The following is a 21,956-nucleotide window of genomic DNA, read 5'->3' on the forward strand; positions in this document are numbered from 1 at the left end:
GCTAGTAGTGTTGATTACATCATGTAGTTGATGCTAGTTGGTTTATTTGGTGGAATATTATATGGTCAAATCCTTAATGATATTCAATACTCCTCTGATCTTGAACATGAAAATGATTTGTGAGTAGTTACTTCTATTCTTGAGGACATGGGAGAAGTCTTGTTATAAGTAATCATGTGAATTTGTTATTCGTTTGATATTTTCATGATATGTATATTGTTCTTCCTTTAGTGGTGCCATGTGAATATCGACTACACGACACTTCACCATACTTGGGCCTAAGGGAAGGCATTGTGGAGTAATAAGTAGATGATGAGTTGCTAGAGTGATAGAAGTTTAAACCCTAGTTTATGCGTTATTCCGTAATGGGCTGATTTGGATCCATATGTTTAATGATATGGTAGATTTATCTTAATTCTTCTTTTGTAGTTGCGGATGCTTGCGAGAGGGGGTAATCGTAAGTAGGATGTTTGTTCAATCAAGAACAACACCCAAGCACCGGTCCACCCACGTATCAAATCATCAAAGTAGCGAACGTGAATCAACTAAACATAATGAAAGTGACTAGACGATAATTCTCATGTGTCCTCGAGAACGCTTTGCTTTATATAAGAGAAAATTCTGGCTTGTCCTTTGTTATAAAAAGGATTGGGCCACCTTGCTGCACCTTTCTCACTATTGCTACTTGTTACTTGTTACGAATTATGTTGCTATCAAACTACCTGTTACCGCTATTTTCAGTACTTGCAAAAAATACCCTGTTGAAAACCGCTTATCATTTTGTTATGTTCCTCGTTGGGTTCGACACTCTTACTTATCAAAATTTCCGATCGAGGTGTATGTGCGCTGCTTGGTCAATATAGCCAAGGAGGTGTATGTGCGTTGCTTTGTCAATACAACCAAGGAGGCGTACCAGACAGGGCTCGGTAGGAGTACATGCATGGCGAAAATTGGACAATTTGAGACGAGGCTTGGTACTAAGAGGCCGTTTGGATCGCTGCCCTCAACTGCCAAGCCAAAATATTGTCGTTGACTGGGACTAGGGCGTCAGTTTGGATCGCTCCCGATTTTTTGACACGCCTAGCTCGCCCACAGGGCGAGTGATTTGCTCGCCAATTTTTTGGTCGGCCTACGATTTGGCAAAGTGAACGTGGGCAGCAACCAAACAGCCCCTAACATTTTGGGTGTGGTCTTCGTGAGGATGTAGTGACATTTATATATGGAGCTCTTTGTTACATGATGATTACACATCGCAATTTTTTTCTAATTCGCACTGCCCTTTCTCTCTAAATTGCATCAAAGAACTACTAGGGCTTATCCCAAGAAAACCGTCACGCCCATCGTTTCTGTTGATTATAATTTATCCTCCCTTGCATTTGCAGCAGGAGTCACCAAGGCAGGGTGGCAACAGTTTGATGACAAGCCATGTTTATCATCAATAGACAAGCCCCACTACACATCATCAAAATTGTCCAGCCGCTGGATTTGCTAGCTTGTCCATTATCATCCGTCCGATCTAGACATGAGCCTCCCTATTACTACCATGCAGCATGCATTAGTGCGTTTCAAGTGGATTTTAAATCTGATCACAATTAATTAGTTATGAAATCTTCAACCTTTCAAGTTAATATTTTTGTTTTGTCGTACAAATCTTCGCATATTTCGTATCTTAAGAAATGAATTTATATTGCATACGACACTGAGAAATCAAATCTCCCATTCGTGGGAGGCAACGCATCATGGGGTATGGCTAGTTGATATCAAAAAGAAGAGGAGAGAAAACTTAGACGTACGAATGCCCTATATATTTTCCAGGGTATGATAGCCCTATATATTTTCAAAACAATCCATGCATACTGTAATCAAGCCCTATATATTTTCCAGGGTATCTATCTACAGTTTCATGGGCTCACGTAGGTAGGTACGTGTATCACATTACTTTGCACAATGCATGTCATGTAATGGAGAAGCCGGTGGTGGCGCAGTTTCCAACAAGGTCAGAGGAGGACGTGGACAATAACGAGGATCTCTTACCGTGCCTGCCGGCAGCGAGCGGCGCGACGGGCTGGTGGCCTGCGAAGAGGGAGACATGCCCGGCGAGCTTGTCTTTGCGGGAGAAGGTGGTGCCGCAGGAGCATATCCAGCGGTGGTCGCCGCAGTGCTTCTCGTGGGTGCGGAGGTCGGAGAGGACGGAGAAGTGCTTGCGGTTGCAGCGGTTGCAGACGTACATCTTGGGGCAGTGGCTGCGCTTGTAGTGGTTCTTGACGCAGATGACCGACTTGAGTGGCTGGAACTTGGCGTGCCTCCGGTTCCACCGGCAGCCGTCCTGCGGGCACGAGTACTTGCTGTTCCTTGATCTCCCCGCGGCGTCGGCGGCGGCGTCCTCGCCGGAGGTCGCGAACAACCTGGTGGTCGGGTTGGCGAGCGCCGCCTTGCTCTTGTACTCGTCGCCGTGCGCGCGCATGTGCATGCGCAGGTTGGCGTCGCGCTTGAACCCCTTGCCGCACACCTGGCAGTAGTGCGTGTACTTGGCCAGCAGCTCGGCCGCGTCTAACTCGATGATCGTCGTGTCCACCGCCGAGGCCGTCGTCGCTTGCGTCGAAGATGACACGGCGGCCGCCTCCGCGGAGTTTCCGGGGATGTCGTGGCCGCCACCATGGTGCTGCTGCTGCCACTGCCGCATGGCATCCACCATGGCCTCCTGGTCATCATCCGCTGCGCCGTTCTTTGCATGGCCGTCGACCACACCCTCCCGCGTGGCCGCGTCATAACCGGATGTTGTCAACGCGCCGAGGCCGTAAGGGTGCTGTAGGGCGTACAGCATGGATGTGGCCACGGTGATGATCTCCTGGACGACGGCGCTGGCTCCGGGCAGCACGGGGTCGACGACGTGGCCGTGGCCGCGACCGACCGCGAGGCCGACGAGCGGCTCCAGCTGCTGCACCTTGTCCTTGAGCACGGACAGGTTGTACAGCAGGGCGCTGCGGTGGGTGTCGGGCACCGGCACCGCCAGCCCGCCGTCTCCGGCGAAGGCGGCGTCCACTCCAATGCCATTGATTCCATGGAACAGCTGCTGCTGATTTTGTAGGAAGTATGGGCTTGCACCGGCATCTGGGAACATCTCGCTAACCCTATCCTATATTTAGCAACAGTATGCATATGATCTGCCCAGACGATTCAACAGGAATTTCAATAAGTAGCTAGGGAAGAAGACATGAATAGGGATCGATGGGGGGATTGGGATAGAACTAGAAGAGGGGAAAGGGCAAGTCAACTGGGGCTGCGCACTTGGCAACATCCCTACTTGGAGCCTCCCTCGAATGGAACCGGACCAGAACTCACACTGCACCACATATGTCATAGGTATAATATATACTAGTACTTAAGTTTATTTTTTGTGAAGAATATACTATCATCTCTGTTCCAAATTACAAGATGTTTTCGGATATTTTTATATGGAGTACAAACGGACTAAAACGAGTGAACAAACACACTAAAACATGTCTATATACATTTGATTCGGAAAATCCGATTTAGAAAAAATTAGTAGATCTCATAATTTGGAAAAGAATAGTTATGTTTCTACCCCTCTGAACCGAAGTACTGCAGCTTCAATAGAAAAATATGTATGGCCAAGTAGACGAATTGTTGGTTTATTTTACTCCAATAATGGTCTGGATGCCACTGTATTCTAGGGTTGATCTTATTTTCTTAGAGAAGGGTGACCCTTTTGAGGAAATATTGTAACGAGCAGCTCGGCAAGAATCTATCGGCACACGCTCAGCTTGCATGTGTCGAGATCTGACTGCCCAGTAGGGCCTCCGTAAGACCCACAGGCTGTCTCAGCTGGACATAATTATGCACAGTGGCTTTGGCTTCAAAAGAAAAAAAAAATACAAAAATGAAATATCGTTCGACAATAAACACATAACTAATCTTCATACAAGAAAATTATTCTGCTTTGGAGAAGCCAGTGAGGCGGCGGCTGATTACGCTGGCCTATTTGGTTGTGCGCAATGTCAATTCTCGATTAAATATTTGAAAATTCTGATTCATTATCGATGTCTCATAAATGCGGAGTGGAAATATGTAGAGGCACGCTTAGAGAAGCGGTTGACTAGTCTTGATCAACTCCGTCCTTACAAATATGGTTCTCTGTATGCTTTCTTTTTTTTCAACTCCCAAAAGGGGTCTTGTAGAGGTTGGAGTATTTCAGATCCAGATTCTCTTGGCAAGGAGAAAATAAAAAGGAAAGGTGCAGACTCGCTAATTGGAGCATGGTTTGTAAGCCAAAATTAAGACCAAGGTGGATTTGGCATTCATGACCTACAAATTAAGAATGATGTCTTACTTAGTAAATGGTTGTTCAAACTACTTATTGAGGATGGTTTTGGCAAACCCTACTTCGCAATAAGTATCTACTCCCTCCGTTTCTAAATATTTGTCTTTTTAGAGATTTTAACAAGTGACTATATACGAAGCAAAATGAGTGAATCTACACTCTAAAATAAGTCTACATACATCCGTATGTGATAGTCCATTCGAAATATCTAAAAAGACAAGTATTTAGGAACGGAGGGAGTAGGCCATAAATATGTGTCCCAGACCTATTGAAAACCTGGTGATTTGCACTTTTGGGCTGGTCTAATGCTGCGAACAAACATCTTTTTCATTTTGGATCCTTCATGATAAAAGATGGGTCAGAAATTCGTTTCTGAGACAACATTTGGCTAGGCAATGTCAGTCTCTAAGAACAATATCCACCTTTGTACCGCATTGGCCCCTGTTTGGATCCATAGGTTAGAGTTAGTTTGGGTTAGTTTGAACTCAACTAACCCAAAAATATCCAAACAGGAGGGTTAGTTTGGGTTAGATGCATCTATCCCATCCAAAAAATCTAACCCACCCAAGAGGTGCTGAAAGTGCTAGTTATCGACTAGAAGGGGGGGGGGTGAATAGGCGATTTTTATGAAAGTCTTCAAAACATGAAAGTTTCGAAGACAAACAATAGAAATGAACCTATTGATATGCAGCGGAAGGTAGACTACACTAAGCAAGCCATAGTCAAGTATGCAATGAAGTGAAAGCACGAAGACTAATAGCAACTAGGTAGTAAAGATCAGGATGAAAGATAGTATGAAGCCAAACAATGATAGTAGTCACACAGCGAAGTCAAACAGGTAGTGCAAGCAGGCAATGACTTCACGAAGACAAACTGTAAGTAAAGAGAGGGAGAGGATAGAACCAGTCACTTGGTGAGGACACATGATTTGTTGGACCAGTTCCAGCTGTTGTGACAACTGTACGTCTGGTTAGGGAGGCTGAGATTCAACTCAGAAGACCATGTCTTCGCCTTATTCCCCTTGAGCTAAGGACACCCAGTCCTCGCCCAATCACTCTGGTAAGTCTTCAAGGTAGACTTCCAAACCTTCACAGACTTCGTTCACCGGCGATCCACAATGACTCTTGGATGCTCAGAACGCGACGCCTAACCGGCTGGAGGATTCACAGTCCTCAAGTGTAACAAGTCTTCAGGTCACGCGGACAGAAAGACTTCAGTGATGCCTAACACTCTTTGGCTTTGGGTGTTTGGGCTTTGCCCTCGCAAGGATTTCTCTCTCTCAAAAGCTTCGGAGGTGGGTTGCTCTCAAACGACAAAAGCCGTGCACTAACTCTGAGCAGCCACCAATTTATGGTGTAGGGGGTGGGCTATTTATAACCACTAGGCAACCCGACCTGATTTGTCCGAAATGACCCTGGGTCACTAAGGAACTGACACGTGTTCCAACGGTCAGATTTCATACATACGCGGCAGCTTGACTTGGGCTACAAGTAAAGCTGACTCATCCAGCTCTGGATAAGATTTGCTCTCATTGTCTTCGCTCGAAGAAATAGGATTTTGGTTGAGCATCACTTCAGTCACTCTGACTTTGTTCACTGGGACCCCACTTAACAGTACGGTGGTCCCTATGACTCAACAAAGAAGAAAAGGAAACAACGAAACAACTGAGTCTTCACGCTCCATAGTCTTCACGTGATGTCTTCTCTTGTCATAGTCTTCAATGTGAATGTCTTCACATACCACCATTGTCTTCAATGTCTTCATACATTTTTAGGGGCCATCTCCGGTAGGTAAACCGAATCAATGAGGGACTACTACCTGTGTTATCTTGCAATTCTCACAAACACATTAGTCCCTCAACCAGGTTTGTCGTCAATACTCCAAAACCAACTAGGGGTGGCACTAGATGCACTTACATGTGCTTATTTGGGTTAGTTCTTCTTAGGACCACTAAAAACACCTTTTTCTCTCGCTCTCCCCGCAGCAGATCCCTCCCCACTTCCTCGAAGCTTCTCGTCCTCTCCCTCCCTCCCTCTCGCACCGCCCGTGAAGGCGCATCGCCGTATCCGCGCTCCATCTAACCCTGCCATCCAAACACCTCTTTAACTAGAGTTAGTTCAGGGTTAGAATCTAACTCTAACCTCTAACTGAGTTAGAATATCCAAACAGGGCCATTGTTCGTAATCAGAATGATACTCTTGCGAATGTGCATAATTCATCCCCGCCGAGTATTTCTTTCAGGCCAGACTTAATTGGCATCTGTCTTATGTCATGGCAAAATCTGTCATTCCAATTGGAATCGATTAACCCGACACAAGGACGGAATGTGTTTCGCTTGAACCTCACTATATTTGGGTCTTTCACAGTCGACTCTATATATTGTGCGCTCAAGCACTCAAAGGTCCCAGTGGATAATAACAAGAAAATTTGGATGTCGAAGATTCCACTAAAGTTAAAAATTTTATGTGGTATCTTCGAAGGGAAGTTGTGCTAACCACAGACAACCTCGCCCGTCGTTGTTGTTAGGAAAGATTGGATTGCATGCGACTCAATTCATTGATCATGTGCAAGTGCACATATATAGGTACAATGGTGCACAACCTCGACTTGTCTCCCAAGCTATACATTGTATGTAGGAGAAAGGAGGCGTGACAATACATGACCCTAACCTATACGTACATACACATCCAAGAGTCGCAATTGGCAAGGAAGCAAAAAGTGTAGGTTTTATACTCATGAGATGACAACTTGAGACATGTCGTGCAGACGATAGACAAAGTCATCACTATGGCCACCGTGTAATGGTGCTTAAGAGGTATGAAGTGTCCATACTTCGAGAATTTATCGATGGCAACGAGGATAGAGTAGGATCCATCAAAGCGGGGCAGTCCTCTACCGACCCCTTCGCCGAGCATCGCGCTCGGCCAATTTGCACTGGGCTGCCCCCAATAATGCCAGACTTACATAACTGGCCTAATGTATTATACGATTTTTTTTAGTGGTGTAGTACCCCAGCACGTCAAATTACAATATTTCTAGGGATACATAAGCCCTCGGGCTGATCTAAAAGCCAAATCAACATTACTCCGGAGCGATGATCGGGCGAGCCTGTGGGCTTCAAAGTTTGAAATCCACTTCTCACGACTGAACTCAACCCCGCTAAACTGCGCACCTCTAGCCTTAATCTCATGCGAGATAATAGTACACTGATTTGGATCCCTCCTTCAGCGTGTTGCTAAACTCAAGACAGTTTGAAGAGATTTTAATTCTTCGGGCAGGTCATCTGTCAATGATAGCGCCTTCCTTACTGCAAGGGCTTCAACAATCTCTGCATCCATACAACCTGAGAAAACAACTGAAGAAGCTCCCAGAAACTCGATCGCCGTTGCTGCTCCTGGCCACAACTGTTACTGCAGCATGTCATCCACATGCTCCAATGCCCCAGTACTGTACGTGACTTGTCCTCTTGTAACTGTTTCTTTTTTTCAACGCAAAAGAAAATATTAACTGTCCTCTTTTCGGCGCCGCTCCACGTGCAGAATCTGGCGAGCTCACGAACAGGCTCTAACCCACTGAAACATCTGGCGTAAGCCCAATCGGCCTGGCCCAATAGTCGCCAGTCCTCTTCTGCTGCTATATACTCCCTCTGTTTTCAAATATTTGTCTTCCTAGACATTTCAAATGGACTACAATATACGGATGTATGTAGACATATTTTAGAATGTAGATTCACTCATTTTGCTTCGTATGTAGTCATTTGTTGAAATCTCTAGAAAGATAAATATTTGGGAACGGAGGGAGTATATGCACACGTCCAATAGACTAAAAAAACTGCACACGCCCAATCCTTCCCGTGTAATCTGAGAACCTTGATCTGTAATCTGGTCTTATTTTTTTTTTCTCTCGTGTTCTACTCTTGCTGCTTCCGACCCTCCCTCGTCTGGTGTGAGCGCGCGAGCGAGGAGTTGCCGGGGATGGAGGCGAGGCGGGAGATCGCCAAGCGGGCGCTCACCACCGGCACGATCCTACCACCCTACCTTCCTTCCCCTCACTCTCTCTCCCTCTCGCGCTTGTTCGATTCGTGTTCCCGAGCGCGTCTGCGAATTTCGGGCCGGTGCGTGCCTCGCCGCGGCCAATTCCGGAGTTAGGGGTTCGGGGACGCGAGAAGCTGCGGCTGTTCCCCATCTCTGTTGTCTCGAGCGATTCGGTTCCGAGTTTCGAGTTGATTCCCTGGTGGTAGTTCGTGTGGTCGAGCGCTTTTGATTTGGCTTGGGGGATTTCGAGTCCGATTCGGGCCTCACCATTTCGGGCGGAGTGGGGAGCATTCGAGTCGAATCGGGGATTGGGAGCGCGCTGGTGGTCGAGTTTTGGAGTCGAATTCGAGTTTCCTGTGAAGTTAATTCAACTCGCCATTTCGAGTTCGCGAGTAATCGAATGCTGCACGCGTTTGTGCAGAGCAACGACGACGACGACGCCGCGAGCTAGGGGAGCGCGGGAGGGGGAGCGGCGGCGTCCTCCGGGGTCGCCGTGAGAGCGGCCGTCAGAGATGCACCAATTTCCTTATTCATAAAGTGATGAAAGGAAGTCATTTGAATTTTGGAGTTACATTTCAAAAACTGTCTTGCAAAATTAGCAGGATACATACATTAATACAACTGTGACATCCTTATTCAAGATACATCATGCAGAAATCTACCACCACAGATTGCTCTCGCATGATTGTTGTCGGACCTAGGGATGCCGCTGACACTTACTCAAGCCATAGACGTTGATTTCAGGAGTAGAACTTGCCAGGCCATCAGGTGTCTGTTTCAAGGTGTACGCCTGCAGTGTTGCATGTGCTCAGTCACTCGAGTTGCAGTTATGTTCCTCAAACCAAGAAATTGCCCAAATTACAATTATAATGCACAAATCATCTCTGAAATCCCAACCCATATTGTAAAGCTTGAAGGCTAAACCTTTGAGAGCTTCAGCCAAAAATGAAACAAATATCAGTAGTAGGTACAAATATTAAGAGACCTGATGTATTTGGATTCTTTTATTTGCATGGAAGACAATAAGCAGACATCGGTGGCACCCAAGTAGCAAGGCAAGACATAACCAGACACACATTAACATGTTAATTGTTACAATATGTAATTTAAATAGAACGGAGCAAAGAGTAATAGATTCCTTGAATTATGATCCAAGGTGACTTTTTCATACTCCTTTTTTTTTTATAGTGTAGGTGTAAGAAGGAACTCTTATATATTGAAGGTGGTTTTTCCCAGTCAACTCGTTGCAGTTTCAGTGGGTGGTGGCTTCCACTGTAACTCTGAACCTCTATTTCCCTTTGGGGCAACTCCAAATATTTGAGTTTCACAACCGTTAAGTCAATAGTATGCATGTCTTTTCAGCTAGCTTGTTATTTCGGATGTTACAATACCTTCCCGCGTGAATGAAATGGTGCATAGTGCAGGCAGGCATAGATGTACAACAATATGCCCTTCCTAACAATATCCACCCCAGTTTCTGATTTCATTTTTATGCTCTAACTTATCCTTGGGTATAAAGGAAAATTTTGTGACTGGGAAAATGCACTACTAAGAACTATCTGAGCAAAGAGTAACATTTTATACATGTAGTTGTAACTAATCTGACCTGATAGCAGCAGAGAGGGCCATCAAGATCATACCTTCCCATGCTATAATTAGTATTCCAAAGAATGTAGAATAAAAAGAGAAGCACACTATATTTAGTTAGCTCAGAATGTTCTCATCAAGCTGTGGTTCTGAACTTCTGATTGTGAGCTCAGCAGTCAAGTACTCCCTCTTTAAATTAATATAAGAGCGTTTAGATCACTAGTGATCTAAACGCTCTTATATTAGTTTACGGAGGGAGTAATAAGAGTAAGCAAGTAATTAAGTACCAGATACCAAGCGAATGTACGACAATCTACCCATCTTGGACTTCGCTTGTCAGGACAATGATCATGAAGAGGTAGAAAATATAATTGCAGAGCATGATGAGAAACTCGAGCGACAGCTTGAGAAACACCCATACCTAGAGAAGGGAAACTGTTTGAAATGTTAAAAGTAAGGCGACGTCCCAACTCTAAGTATAATCCATTTCAGTAAATCTTGACCTTGCGGGATGGTATATCTAACTTGGAAGATACTCCACAGGCTGTAAACGTTGTTCTTCTCACTGTCACTTGACAATGGCAGTTAGACATTCACTTGTCTAAAGATCACCTGCTAATTATGTAGCAATACTGAATGTGCAACATGCAACGCACCATCTTGTTCTCTAACTCCATGAAAAATAGGAAATGATCTTGTACCCCAATATTATCGTCATATAATTATACTGACCAGTATTCACTTATTTCTGCCGAACTTGCAATACTGCTGATCATCATCGAGAGATCCTAGCCAAAATTGAACAAAAAATAGAGCTTAAACAATTAATAAATATCAGTGCACGTAGCTTTAATCCAGGGCAATTTAAATGTGACTCTTAAATTTAGAAGAATATGAAATGGATCAGCATGTGCCTAGGAGAGGTCTAGTAATTCTTCACTTATACTGTTATACATACGTGACGATGGAACAATATGTGATGGCACAAAACACAAAAAATGCAATCCTTCTCGAGCTTGGAGTGGTGCTGTGCTAGGGCCGCATTGGCAATCACCAAACAAAACTGAAGTTATCTTTGCCTTTTTGGGACCGTTTACGAAGACATATAACATGTTATAAAGTAATCATACATCATGATATAAAGTAAGCACAACATGTCAACATTCTGTCCAACAGTTAGTGTGCAGCCAACTGTGGGTCAAATATGTCTCAGTTCAGAGCAGCAGGGACCAGGGACTTGAAGTTGACAACACTAAACTTGAGATGGCAATCATCAGTATGTATCTTTTCTACCAAGGACTGTCGAAAACGTGCTCATTTTTTCATGCATACAAGCATGGTTTACTCTCAGGTACAAATGGGAAATTTGACCTGGATGCAAATGTGCAACAAAGTAAAAGGAAAATGAAGTCTCAGTTTGATTGTAGTTAGTGGGTTGTGTGACTTTGATGACATAAACAGGTTCTGTTTTGTGATGTTTGCTGACATGGGCGAGGAAAGGGTCGGAATGTACAGTTATTCAGTGCCTTTGTGGGAATAACCTAGCATGAAATTCATATTTTTATAGAAAATATAAAGTCACTATAGAGTCCAGGTAGATAACCTCAATACAATGGATGATGAACTTCGAGTCGATACCAAGCATCAGCTGGACAGCATCCCTGGCTATTTTGTTCAAATAAGTAACGAAAATTGTTAACATTGTAGCTATTATCGAAGGAATCAACATGACGAAAATAGCATACAGTAAAGATGTGATCTGCGCCCACCCGCCCGCACGAGGAACTCATCAGTACTAAACTCACGCGGCATACAGAAACGTATAACCGAGCAAATTAAGAAGAGCATCCTCACCTCTTCCAGATTTCGCGCTGCGCCTGGCGGGGATGGAGCACCAGAGCCGGTTCATCTGCGCGCAGACGCTCTGGATGTACGTCACCTCCCTTGGCACCCGCCGGGTCAGCGGCACCGAGAAGTAGTAGGAGGACGATGTGGGCGCCGAGGCGAGCCTCTGGATGTGGGGCACGCCGTCGCGTGCCGAGAGCAGCTGCCGCCAAGCGCTCTGCTACATCTCCGAATCGTCGCTCCATCCCCGCCCAGCCGGACAAATGGCGTTCGGGGTGGCTGGTGAAGGTAGACGGCGAGGCTTGCGACCGACGGCAGGATCTGGGTACCCTGTTTCGGTCAGCCAGCGACGGACCCGGCGACCTCGTGGTCTTCCGCGTACATGGCGGCCACCAAGTAGAGGAGGACAGAGATGCCGATGGCGCCCTCTCCCACCTTCCCCTGTGTTATTGAACATGCGAACAATTAAACAAAAAAATGTCATTGCAACCAGAATCTGAGACCTGCAGGGTGGATTTCCGGCGGCGCGTGGAGGACGTGTCCGTTCGGCTGGAGCGTGGACGCGGCGGTCGGCGGTCTGGGCGGCGAGTGGAGGCGGCCGTCCGCCTGGAACGTGGGCGCGGCGGTCGGCGGTCCGGGCGGCGAGTGGAGGCGGCCATCCGCCTGGAACGTGAGCGCGGCGGTCGGCGGTCCGGGCGGCGAGTGGAGGCGGCCGTCCGCCTGGAACGTGGGCGCAGCGGCCCGGACGGCGCGTGGAGGCGGCCGTGCGCCTGGAGCGTTGGCGCGGGAGGGGGGGGGGGGGGGCTCCAGGATCGGCGGCGCCGAAGGGATGGTGGTAGCTCCAGGATCGGCGGCGGCTTGATGGGAGTGCGGGTTGTGTCCGTTTTCTTTCGCTGGTTTTTTTTCGTAGATTTTTTTCGTCTGGTTATGTTGGTTGCGAGGGGAGTACGCAGACGCATCGTTAGGTGGTTTGCTTCGAGTTTTTTTTTTTGCTGCTCGTCGGTTCAGGGGGAATCGGTGGAGGTAGGAGGGAGGACGAAAAAAAACTAGAAAAGGGACTGTTTATTTGACATTTGACTGTTTTTTAATTCAAAAACAGTCAAATTTCCTGACCAATCAACACATTACACCTGTATGAGCAGGAAAATCAACATAAAGCAAAAAAGAACGCCTAAACGGGTCAGGGGTGGGGTGAACATCAGACCCGGGTTAGGGGTAAACAAGTTAAATAACCAAGAAAGTCATCCAATACAAAGGTAAAAAGCACTATATTATAGTCAAATTTCCTGACAAATCAAGCGCTGACACCTATGTCCAAATACCATGGACAATTGTATGCTTGTATTTCCAAAAAAATGGGTCGGGCGGCTAAAATCTGACCCGGTTCTAACTAATAACCAAAACAAAACAAGGCAACTATCACGAAACCCACCTGGACTGTTGCCCACGCTCTTTTTTCCTTTCCTGGACAACAAATCACCTGACGAAGAAAAGGAACAAAAATCAGCAGAATACTGGCGTCTCCCAGGACCCTCCTTTAACTTGCATCACACAAGTCATCTGGGAGGCGCCATGGGATAGGGGAAATGAGGAGAAGAAAGAGTAGAAAAACATCAGAGAGACGTCATGGGAGAGAGGGAGTGAGAAGAAGGAAGAACAAAAACAAGTCAGAGAGGCACATCAGAGGGGCAAGTACCTGGAGAGAAGCAAGGGGGAAGAACAGATCCGAATAATTGGTGGAGGACAGAGGAAGATCATCCAAGAGACGGTCCACAGCTCACGTAATGTCCTACTCCTTTTGATCACACTTCTATTGAATTCTTCCATGTTTTTCCTCACCCCGCTGCTCTACATACACCTCCTACATGAACTAGCCTGTAGAAAAAAAAAACATCATACAATCTAGTGAAAAGTTTGTAATCATCGGGGGAAAAGTTCTAACTGTCGGAAGGTAAAACTGTTAATATTTCACTGTCAAAACACTACACCAACACGAATTCCAGTGTAAGGTACACATGAAAAAAACTTTGCTGCAGTATAGGGCAATGTAGGTAGCATGAACCATGGGGAAATTACATGAAAAAAACTTTGCTGTAGTACACATGAAAAAATCTTTGCTGCGATACAGGGCAATGTAACTAACATGAACTCAGTGGATTACAGAGACACATGCAAGTTCAGACGAAGTCATGAATACAAAGAGATACCTATCAGCATAAAGAACACAAGTCCTATCAGATGAAGGCATTAATATTGACAATGAAAAGCAGAGCTTGTTACAGTGCTCGTACACATGGACAGTGAAGGAAATGAATAATCACACTAGTGGATTACAATGATAATAACCAAGGAACTACACAGGATAATCGCACTAAACAGAGTTAAAATCCACTGTAATTCAAGCAAAGCTGAACAAGAATGAAGCTCAAATATCAAGTAATAGAGGTTCAGCAGGAAAATTACACTACTTTGTTTAGAATTTTTTTTTGAAATTTACACTGAAGTTCTAGGAAAAATTACACTGCAATTCGGAGAATAATTACACTATAATTACATAAATAAAGCATGAAGTTTAAACTGTAATTAGGGGAAAATTACACCGTAATTACATAAATGAAGCATGGAGTTTACACTATAATTCTAGGAAAATTACACTGTAATTAAAAAAATGAAGCATTGGGATTACACTAAAATCTGGGCTAAATTACACTGCAATTCTAGGGTATATTACACTGCAATTACAAAAAGGAAGCATGGGGATTGCAATGAAATTCTTGAAAAATAGCTTTATCAAACCCTCTATCATCACTAGAAAGATCCTGAAAAATAATTCAGTCAACAAACAAAAAAATTAATAAACTGAAAGAAAGAATAAAAACGAAAATAAAAGTAGAGAACAAGACAGAAATAACTACCAAAGACATAGCATTAGAACCATCTTCCGCAAAGTCAATAGGCCACTGATTACGAGTCGAGGGACTAGTTGAGCAGTTGACAGACTAGTCGAGCTATTTGAGTCGAGCGACTCAAAATTTTGAGGGGATAAGTCACCCAGCCTGGCCGGAGCTCGTGCTTGGGCAGAGGCCATAGCCGTGACACGTAGGAGTGCGCGGCCCTGAGACAAGAGAGAAGGAAGAGAGATAGAGGAGAGGAGAGGAGGCATGGCGGTGATCGGTGGCAGCGGCCGGAGGCGTGGGTTGCGCGCGCGTGCTCCCTTGTGTGATGATGCTGGCGGCTGCAATGGGATCGATCGGGAGCTAGGGTTCCAGTTACTGGGGGGGCTAAGTAGGCTGGCCACTTGGGCCCAAATGGGCCAGCTGGGGGCTGCTGCGTGGCGCTGGGCTGGGCTTGGTGAGCGTCGCCTAGCACTTCTGGTGTTATTGCATACTGTACTGTTAGTATATACTACATACACCGCTCAGAAAATATATATACTATATACTACTACTAGTTATTAATAATTGAGTACTACAGTACCATGTCGACTAGTCCAGCACTAGTCTAGACTAGTCACGATTAGTCTATGAGTCTCAACCTCGGAACGACTCGTCGACTCGTCGACTTGTCGACTCGTAAACCTTGCATTAGGCACAAAAGGATCATTCCAAGAATCAGCACTCATGATAGAAGAAACTACCGAAACATCCTTGTGAGAGACTTTCCGTAGTCTCCCCATTGACCTAAACCTAACAAAACAGAATACATGACACACGAAAAAAAAGAAATTAAAGAAAGTTGAAAATTATAGGGTAATGGGGCTCAATTACAAGGGAAATCTCACAACAAATACACTGAAAGGCAGCAATCAGGGGAATTATAGAATAATGGGGCATATTAATACAGTGCAAGAATCACTTAAAATACAGTGTAAAAACTAACCTAAATACAGTGAAACTCTGAGTCAAAATACACAATAATTAGGGCAACTTACAATGAAAAGGTAGAGGAAGTACACTGCCAAAAACTGAAGATAAATTATATAGTAAGAATGGGGGATATTACAGTGCAAAACCACATGAATGCATGCAAAACATCTGAGAAAAATTACAATGTAAATAACAAAGAAACTGGCGCAGTATTACACTGAAAAATATACACTGCAATTTACACTGAAAGAAGCATGAGAATTACACTGTAACGGGGGAAATATTACACAATAACTCTAGGAAAAATTACACAGTAATTACAAAATAAAGAAGCACGAAAAAAACAATGTAATTACGGTATATTACACTGTAATTGCAGGCTAACCTACAGTGTGATTCTACGACACATGAGAATTACACTGTAATGGGGGGAAATATTACACAGTAATTCTAGGACAAATTACACAGTAATTACAAATAAAGAAGCACAAAAAACACACGGTAATCACGGTATATTGCACTGTAATTGCAGGGTAACCTACAGTGTAATTCTACGACATGTTACACAGTAATTATAGCAAAATTTACACTGAAGAAAGAAGCATCAGGATTACACTGTAATTAGGGGGGAAATACACAGTACTACTAGGACAAATTACAGAGTAACAACAAATAAAGAAGCATCAGGATACACTGTAAATGCACTGCAATTATGGGGCAAGTTACACTGTAATTATGAGTTAAATTACACAGTAATTCTGGATGGGGATACACTGTAATTCTAGGGGTAAGTTACACTTCAAGTCTGGAGTAAAAATACACCGTAAAGAAGCATGAAATTCAGAGAGATTCCTGGACTAACACTACAACAACACTGCAGCCTAGTACACACAAATTCAGAGAGATTCAGGTACCGGGTGAAATGAACACCTACATCTAACAAAAAAAAATCATACTGAATTCCAGGGACTACAACAGCAAACATCAGCAGCTAACAGCAACTACAAGTAAACTGCAGAAGCAGGCAGAAACCCATGCTAGACCATCTGCAACTACATCTAACGACAAAGGAACAGACACCCAGGCCAGCAGAAATAAAATTGATAGGGCGAATCCACCGCTGCAACTATAACTTCGCCTACCTCTACATCTACATCAGAATAAACAACCTACGCCTACCTCTACATCTACAAGCAGGAGAGAAAAGGACCACAACAAGCAGATGGATTAGAACTCCCCACATACAACAAGCTCTTATAGGCCTTTAGTCCCGGTTCGCAAAGGCCATTAATCCCGGCTGTGCAACCGGGACTAAATATGCGCGACTAAAGCCCCCCCCCCTTTAGTCGCGCCTCTTACGAACCGCGACTAAAGGCCCGTCCACGTGGGCGCCAGGAGTCCGTCGGGGCGGAGGACCTTTAGTCCCGGTTCTCGTGGCTAACCGGGACTAAAGGCCTCCTCCGCAGGTTTAGGGTTTTAGCCCCCCTATACCTGGTTTCTTTTTAATTTGTAGTGTTTTATTTCTTTTATATTTTATTTTGTGTTTTATTTTAATTTTGATGAAGTTTCAGTACACATATTCTACGCTACTATATACATGCATATGAAATTTCAAACAAGAAGAATTCAAGAGGAATATATAATATATATTCAATCTCGGGTGACCATATACAACTTCGAACAAGTTTCCATACACAATTAGGATGGATGACCATATACAACTTCGAACAAGTTTCAATCTCGGGTATGCATATAAATTTCTTCGTCCTCGGTATAGTGTTCTCCTTTAGGATTGATGACTTCCCTCATGAAAAATCCTGCTAATTCATCTTGAATTGGTCGGAAGCGAGCTTCTGGACTAAGCCTCCTCCGCAAGTTATCCGTCGCCTTCCGCACGCTATCCGATGCCTTCCGCTCAGAGGTGTGTCTCCGGATGTTCTCACAAACATAGTATCCACATAGATTGGTCCCCGGTGGCTGCTTATCCATATTAACTAACCTTCTAAAATCTAGCTCATGTTTGAATTCACCGACAATTTCTTCTGAGAACCGTCTCCAAACCCTATAGGGCAAAGAAAATTAAATGAACAAGGGAGTTATTAGTTACTTGATATTAGGAAATGAACGAAAGAGACCGATCGATATAGAGCTCAAATGATTGAAAATAATTACTTTTGCAGCATTTTTCTCATGTCGGCCCAACGCTTTGAATCCGAATCCATAGAGTCCATGATTAGAACTCTGGAGGTGTGAAGTTCAATATTTAGCAGAATCCGGTGGAACCTGCGGACACGTTACATGCACAGTCATGCATAACTCATCGATTAGACATACCATGCATGGAGTAAACAAAAGAGAATGGGCACAAGAGAGAAACACTCACCCAAAATGGTAAGGAAATAGAATATGACTTTTGAGTTGATGCTTTCTAAGAAACTTGTACAAGTATTTCTCCACGTCTTCGGGGTGATTTTGTAACACATGTCCATTAACGATATGTGGGTCAATGAACCCAACATCATGGATGTTTCTTATTTTGCATTCCCAAATCTTCAATCTGCATAATAGCGTACGCAACAATATAGTTAGGACAATATATATATATATATATAGTGCAGGCAATGAAGAACGAGATGAGGTAGAAATAAATCACTTACAGAACGTAGCAACTCAGGATAGATTTGTCGAGCTCGCGCAGATTGAACAGCCGGAACAATTCACTCATATGAACTTGTACAGAGTACCGTTTGGTGTGATGCTCCTCTGTAACATCCGCATAAACATATTCTTTGCCGGCCCATGTTATGAAATTCTTGTACCAACGTAGCAGATTTCGCATTTGTGGTGGTAGACTCTTTTCCCGCGCAGGCTCGACGAGAGGCCCATTCCGCACATATTGTAATGCTATCTCACATACTGGCGCATCCTCAAGGTCTAACGAGGCACGAAGAGTCAAACCCATCTCGGATGCTTGTTTCATGGCACTCGCTACAGTCAATCCAAGTGCTGCCGCAGCTGCTATGATCTCGGGGTCCTCTTCCGGACCGGCTTTCACTATGAGCGGGGGGATCGATTGTTTATTCTGCATCCTGAGCTGGTCAACTTGTTTCCCGCTTTTTTTACTTTCTTCTTTCTCCTCCTTCAATATTTCTGCTTGCCTACGAAGTTCATGTCCATAGTCGTCAGGCATATTCAGCTCGGCTTGGGACGGTGTCGTCAAAAAATCCTTAGCCCACTTCTTTTGCTTCTCAGTGAATACTTGCTTGGGCTCAGGCTCTTTTATCGCCTTCGTATCCGCCTTCCATTTCTCATAATGAGCAGACGCGGCCAATTTGGTTTCAGCTTCACTAAGTTCCCAAGGCCTTGGGAGGAGAGGCTTCAGTGATGGCTCCGGTACCGTTGTGGTCTTAGGTACATAAGGGTCCGGGTTAATAGTCCAGGAGCGGGTTTCCTTGCTGTCCGCCTGCTTCTGCTTCTTCGCCGGAGGTGGATTGGGGGGCGTCATACCCGCCGGAGGAGGATTGGGGGGCGTCGTACCCGCCGGAGGAGGATTGGGGGGCGGCGGCTGCTTACCCGCCGGAGGTTGTGGATCGGGGGACAGCGTCGAATGGCGTGAAGGAGGTGTAGGTGAACCACCACGACCACCACCACCGCCACCACCACCAGCACCACCACCATCGGAGGGGGGGTGGACTTGTTAGCCTTGGCGCCTCGCCTGGAAATACTATGTACTTCTTTTTCCATAGAATGATCTGGCGCTTGACATCTCCAAGTCTTCTCTCCCCTTCGGGTGTAGCTTTGTCAATCTCCAGGTCCTCAAACTCTTGGACTATGTCTTCCACCGTGACACGAGCATAGCCATATGCAATGGGGTTGTTGTGGTGGAGTGCTCCAGGTGTACAAGGTAAAGCACTGCCGGTAGCTACCTTCGTGGAAACGTTCCCCACGGGATAATGCAGATCACATTCTTTCATCTCCTTTACATCATCCACGGGGTAGTGAGGCTCCGGTGCACGAATCTCGATCGTCGGTGCATTAGCACCAGGCGGGGCATCCGTGGAAGCCATGCTGCTTCTCCGCTGCTGGCTTCCGCGATCCGCTTCATGATCTTCATATGGCCCTGCAGCCGATTTTTCATTTACTAGTTCATGCACGGTCTGCTTCAACTCATGGAGTTCCGATGCAAACTTCGCCAAAAGATCTGCATCCCGGTCCGTCTTTCTCTTACGGCTTCTGTAACAGTACGGGTCATTGTCCTGGGAAAACCCTACTTTCCACGGAATTCTGCCTTTGCCTCGTACATGTCCTCCGTGTTCATCATTCCCGAGGGCTGTTGTCAGTGCGTATTTCTCTCTGTTGAACTTGATCAAGCCCTCTTGAGCTTGGGTCATTGCGTCAATAAGGGCTTGGGTGGGAGCAAACTTTTTCTTCCGGTGAACACACACCCCTGTCTCCGGGTCTAGCGACCCCCCATGCCCGTACCACCAGCTTTTGGCCCTTGGGTCCCATCCCTCTGTACCTAGAGGGATTCCTCGCACCCTCAGGTCCTCCTCCATCTTCTGCCACTTAGGCTCCGAAAGGCGGTATCCTCCTGGCCCCATAATATGATGGTACTTTTTCTTACTCGCATTATCCTTATTTTTTTCGATATTTCCTTGAAATGCTCCGATTTCTTTTGCCTCACAAATTCTGGCCAATCATCTTTCAGTTTCTCATGTTGTCCATTGAAATCCGGAGTCTTGCCCTTGTTGACATAGTCACGGGTTAAATTTTTCTTGAAGTTCCGGAATGCTTCGGCCATCTTCTGAAGAGCGAACTCTTTAACTAGCCTCCTCCTCTCACGTCCACCTGGAACCTCGTTACCGAATTCATCGACTTTGTTGTATTCCGGAGGTAGAATGAAATGTTCCATAAGCTTTCTCCAGCAATCCTTTTTCGTTCTCTTGTCGACAAAACTGAAACCAAGACGTGCCTTCTTTGGCTCCTTCCATTCCTGGACGGTGATCGGGACGTTGTCTCTAACAACGACTCCGCATTGGTTGATAAACTTTGAGGTGTGCTGTAGGGGCTTGCCGGTTTCACTGACAAAATCAATGGTATATGTTTCTCCTGTTTTCATCGCCTTGGATTTGCCACGCTTTGTCGTACTCGATCCGGCCGAGGGCTAAAAAAAGAAAGAGAGTCGCGCGCGTTAATACATATGTATTCACATTTCAGTAAGTTTGTATCACGAGAGGCTCAATGTATATATATACCTCGCCGGAGGTGGTTGCTACTTGCAATTCGAGATCGTCGTTTGTTGACGGTTGACCTCCGTCGACAATGTCCGTTCCTTCACCTTCTTGATCATCGACAATGTCTGTTCCACCGTCAAGGTTCAGAAAAGAAGAGACTACATCCTCTTCTTGCTCATCTTCTGAGCCCGGCACATAAGGAATCTCGTTGTTTATGATGCCCATTAAATAACGTTCAGCCTCCGGATCCCTAAGCGGCTCGGCTCTATCGTCCGCCATATGTCACTCCTGCATGTAGTAAAAATTAATAAGTATAAAGGAATTAAAAAATAAGATTAAGGGGACATAGAGGAGGAGCAGCGACGGTTGAATGATTAAGAGCTATTAATTTTTGCTTTCATTTCAGCCATTTTTCGAAAACAACAAAAACAAAAATACTTTAGATGTCAAACTGCATGTATAAGGTTGAAAACATGTGCCAAATGTTTCACTGAACATTTTGAGGTATTAAACATAATTTTTGGATAATTATTTAATTAGTTATGCCATTTTCTTTTTCCTTTTCTTTTATGACCAGAACAGAAAATTGATGTTTTTTTGGTCAAATTTATACAATTATTCCCAAATAAAATACCATTGTGTATATTTTGTTAAGACAAAATTTTAGAGCTCAAGTTTGCTCAATTTGAGTTAACAGAATTCAAGTTATGAATTTTGCTATAAACAGAAACTGCTCGAGTTCCTGAATGTATAGAAATTTGAATCACTCAAATTGGAGAATTTATGAATTAGTTATGGATTTATGAATCTATAAACAGAAACTGCTCAAGTCCCTTTCTCTCTCTGCTCTCTCTCTCTCTCGCTCGCTGACGGGTGGGCCCCACGACCCCGAGCGCTCTCCTTCTCTCTCTCTCTGCTCTCTTGCTCAATTTTTAGTTTGCCCACGCGGCGGTGACCACCAGCACGGGCACGCACGGCGGCGCCGTTTCCGCACGCGCGCGAGGCTGGCAAGGCACGCATCCAGTACGCGGCGACGAGGAGGACGGCA

General features: G+C 45.0%; 2 protein-coding genes and 1 long non-coding RNA gene across 14 annotated transcripts; all 3 read right to left on the reverse strand.

The window, feature by feature from the left end:
• Positions 1–1,170: 1,170 nt before the first annotated feature.
• LOC109755672 (protein SENSITIVE TO PROTON RHIZOTOXICITY 2) lies at positions 1,171–3,888 on the reverse strand. The gene has a single exon (XM_020314569.4). It carries the CDS (start codon positions 3,119–3,121, stop codon positions 1,955–1,957), a length of 1,167 nt encoding a protein of 388 aa, XP_020170158.1. The 5' UTR covers positions 3,122–3,888; the 3' UTR covers positions 1,171–1,954.
• Positions 3,889–8,917: 5,029 nt separating this feature from the next.
• LOC109755699 (uncharacterized) lies at positions 8,918–16,921 on the reverse strand. Of its 12 annotated transcripts, XR_012201554.1 has the most exons (7): positions 14,724–16,921; positions 13,505–14,627; positions 11,818–12,249; positions 11,567–11,624; positions 10,620–10,751; positions 10,467–10,528; positions 8,918–10,384 (listed from the first exon to the last, which is right to left on the reverse strand). XR_012201554.1 is itself a non-coding variant. In XM_073507591.1 (6 exons), exons 3-6 carry the CDS (start codon positions 13,633–13,635, stop codon positions 10,686–10,688), a joined length of 687 nt encoding a protein of 228 aa, XP_073363692.1. In that variant the 5' UTR covers positions 13,636–13,683; positions 14,540–14,627; positions 14,724–16,921; the 3' UTR covers positions 8,918–10,685. The 12 variants fall into 12 exon arrangements, 3 of the variants coding, with proteins under 3 accessions (XP_073363692.1, XP_073363694.1, XP_073363687.1); XR_012201551.1 differs by having other exon boundaries at positions 8,918–10,528; XR_012201552.1 differs by having other exon boundaries at positions 10,467–10,751.
• A 3,388-nt stretch (positions 16,922–20,309) lies between these two features.
• LOC141039277 (uncharacterized) lies at positions 20,310–21,330 on the reverse strand. Its single transcript, XR_012200200.1, has 2 exons — positions 20,930–21,330; positions 20,310–20,838 (listed from the first exon to the last, which is right to left on the reverse strand). It is a non-coding gene; the product is annotated as an uncharacterized lncRNA (long non-coding RNA).
• Between the last annotated feature and the right edge of the window lie 626 nt (positions 21,331–21,956).

Source organism: Aegilops tauschii, chromosome 1 (assembly GCF_002575655.3).
Source record: "Aegilops tauschii subsp. strangulata cultivar AL8/78 chromosome 1, Aet v6.0, whole genome shotgun sequence".
Classification (NCBI taxonomy): Eukaryota; Viridiplantae; Streptophyta; class Magnoliopsida; order Poales; family Poaceae; genus Aegilops; species Aegilops tauschii.

Coding starts and splice junctions, on each gene's coding strand:
- LOC109755672 (XM_020314569.4), bottom strand. CDS start 3,121: ATGTTCCCAGATGCCGGTGCAAGCCCATACTTCCTACAAAATCAGCAG.
- LOC109755699 (XM_073507593.1), bottom strand. CDS start 13,635: ATGGAAGAATTCAATAGAAGTGTGATCAAAAGGAGTAGGACATTACGT. Junction 12,250..13,504: donor TCCCCCTTGCTTCTCTCCAG/GTACTTGCCCCT, acceptor TCAATAACACAG/GGGAAGGTGGGAGAGGGCGC. Junction 10,752..11,566: donor TCATCATCCATTGTATTGAG/GTTATCTACCTG, acceptor AATTTTGGCTAG/GATCTCTCGATGATGATCAG.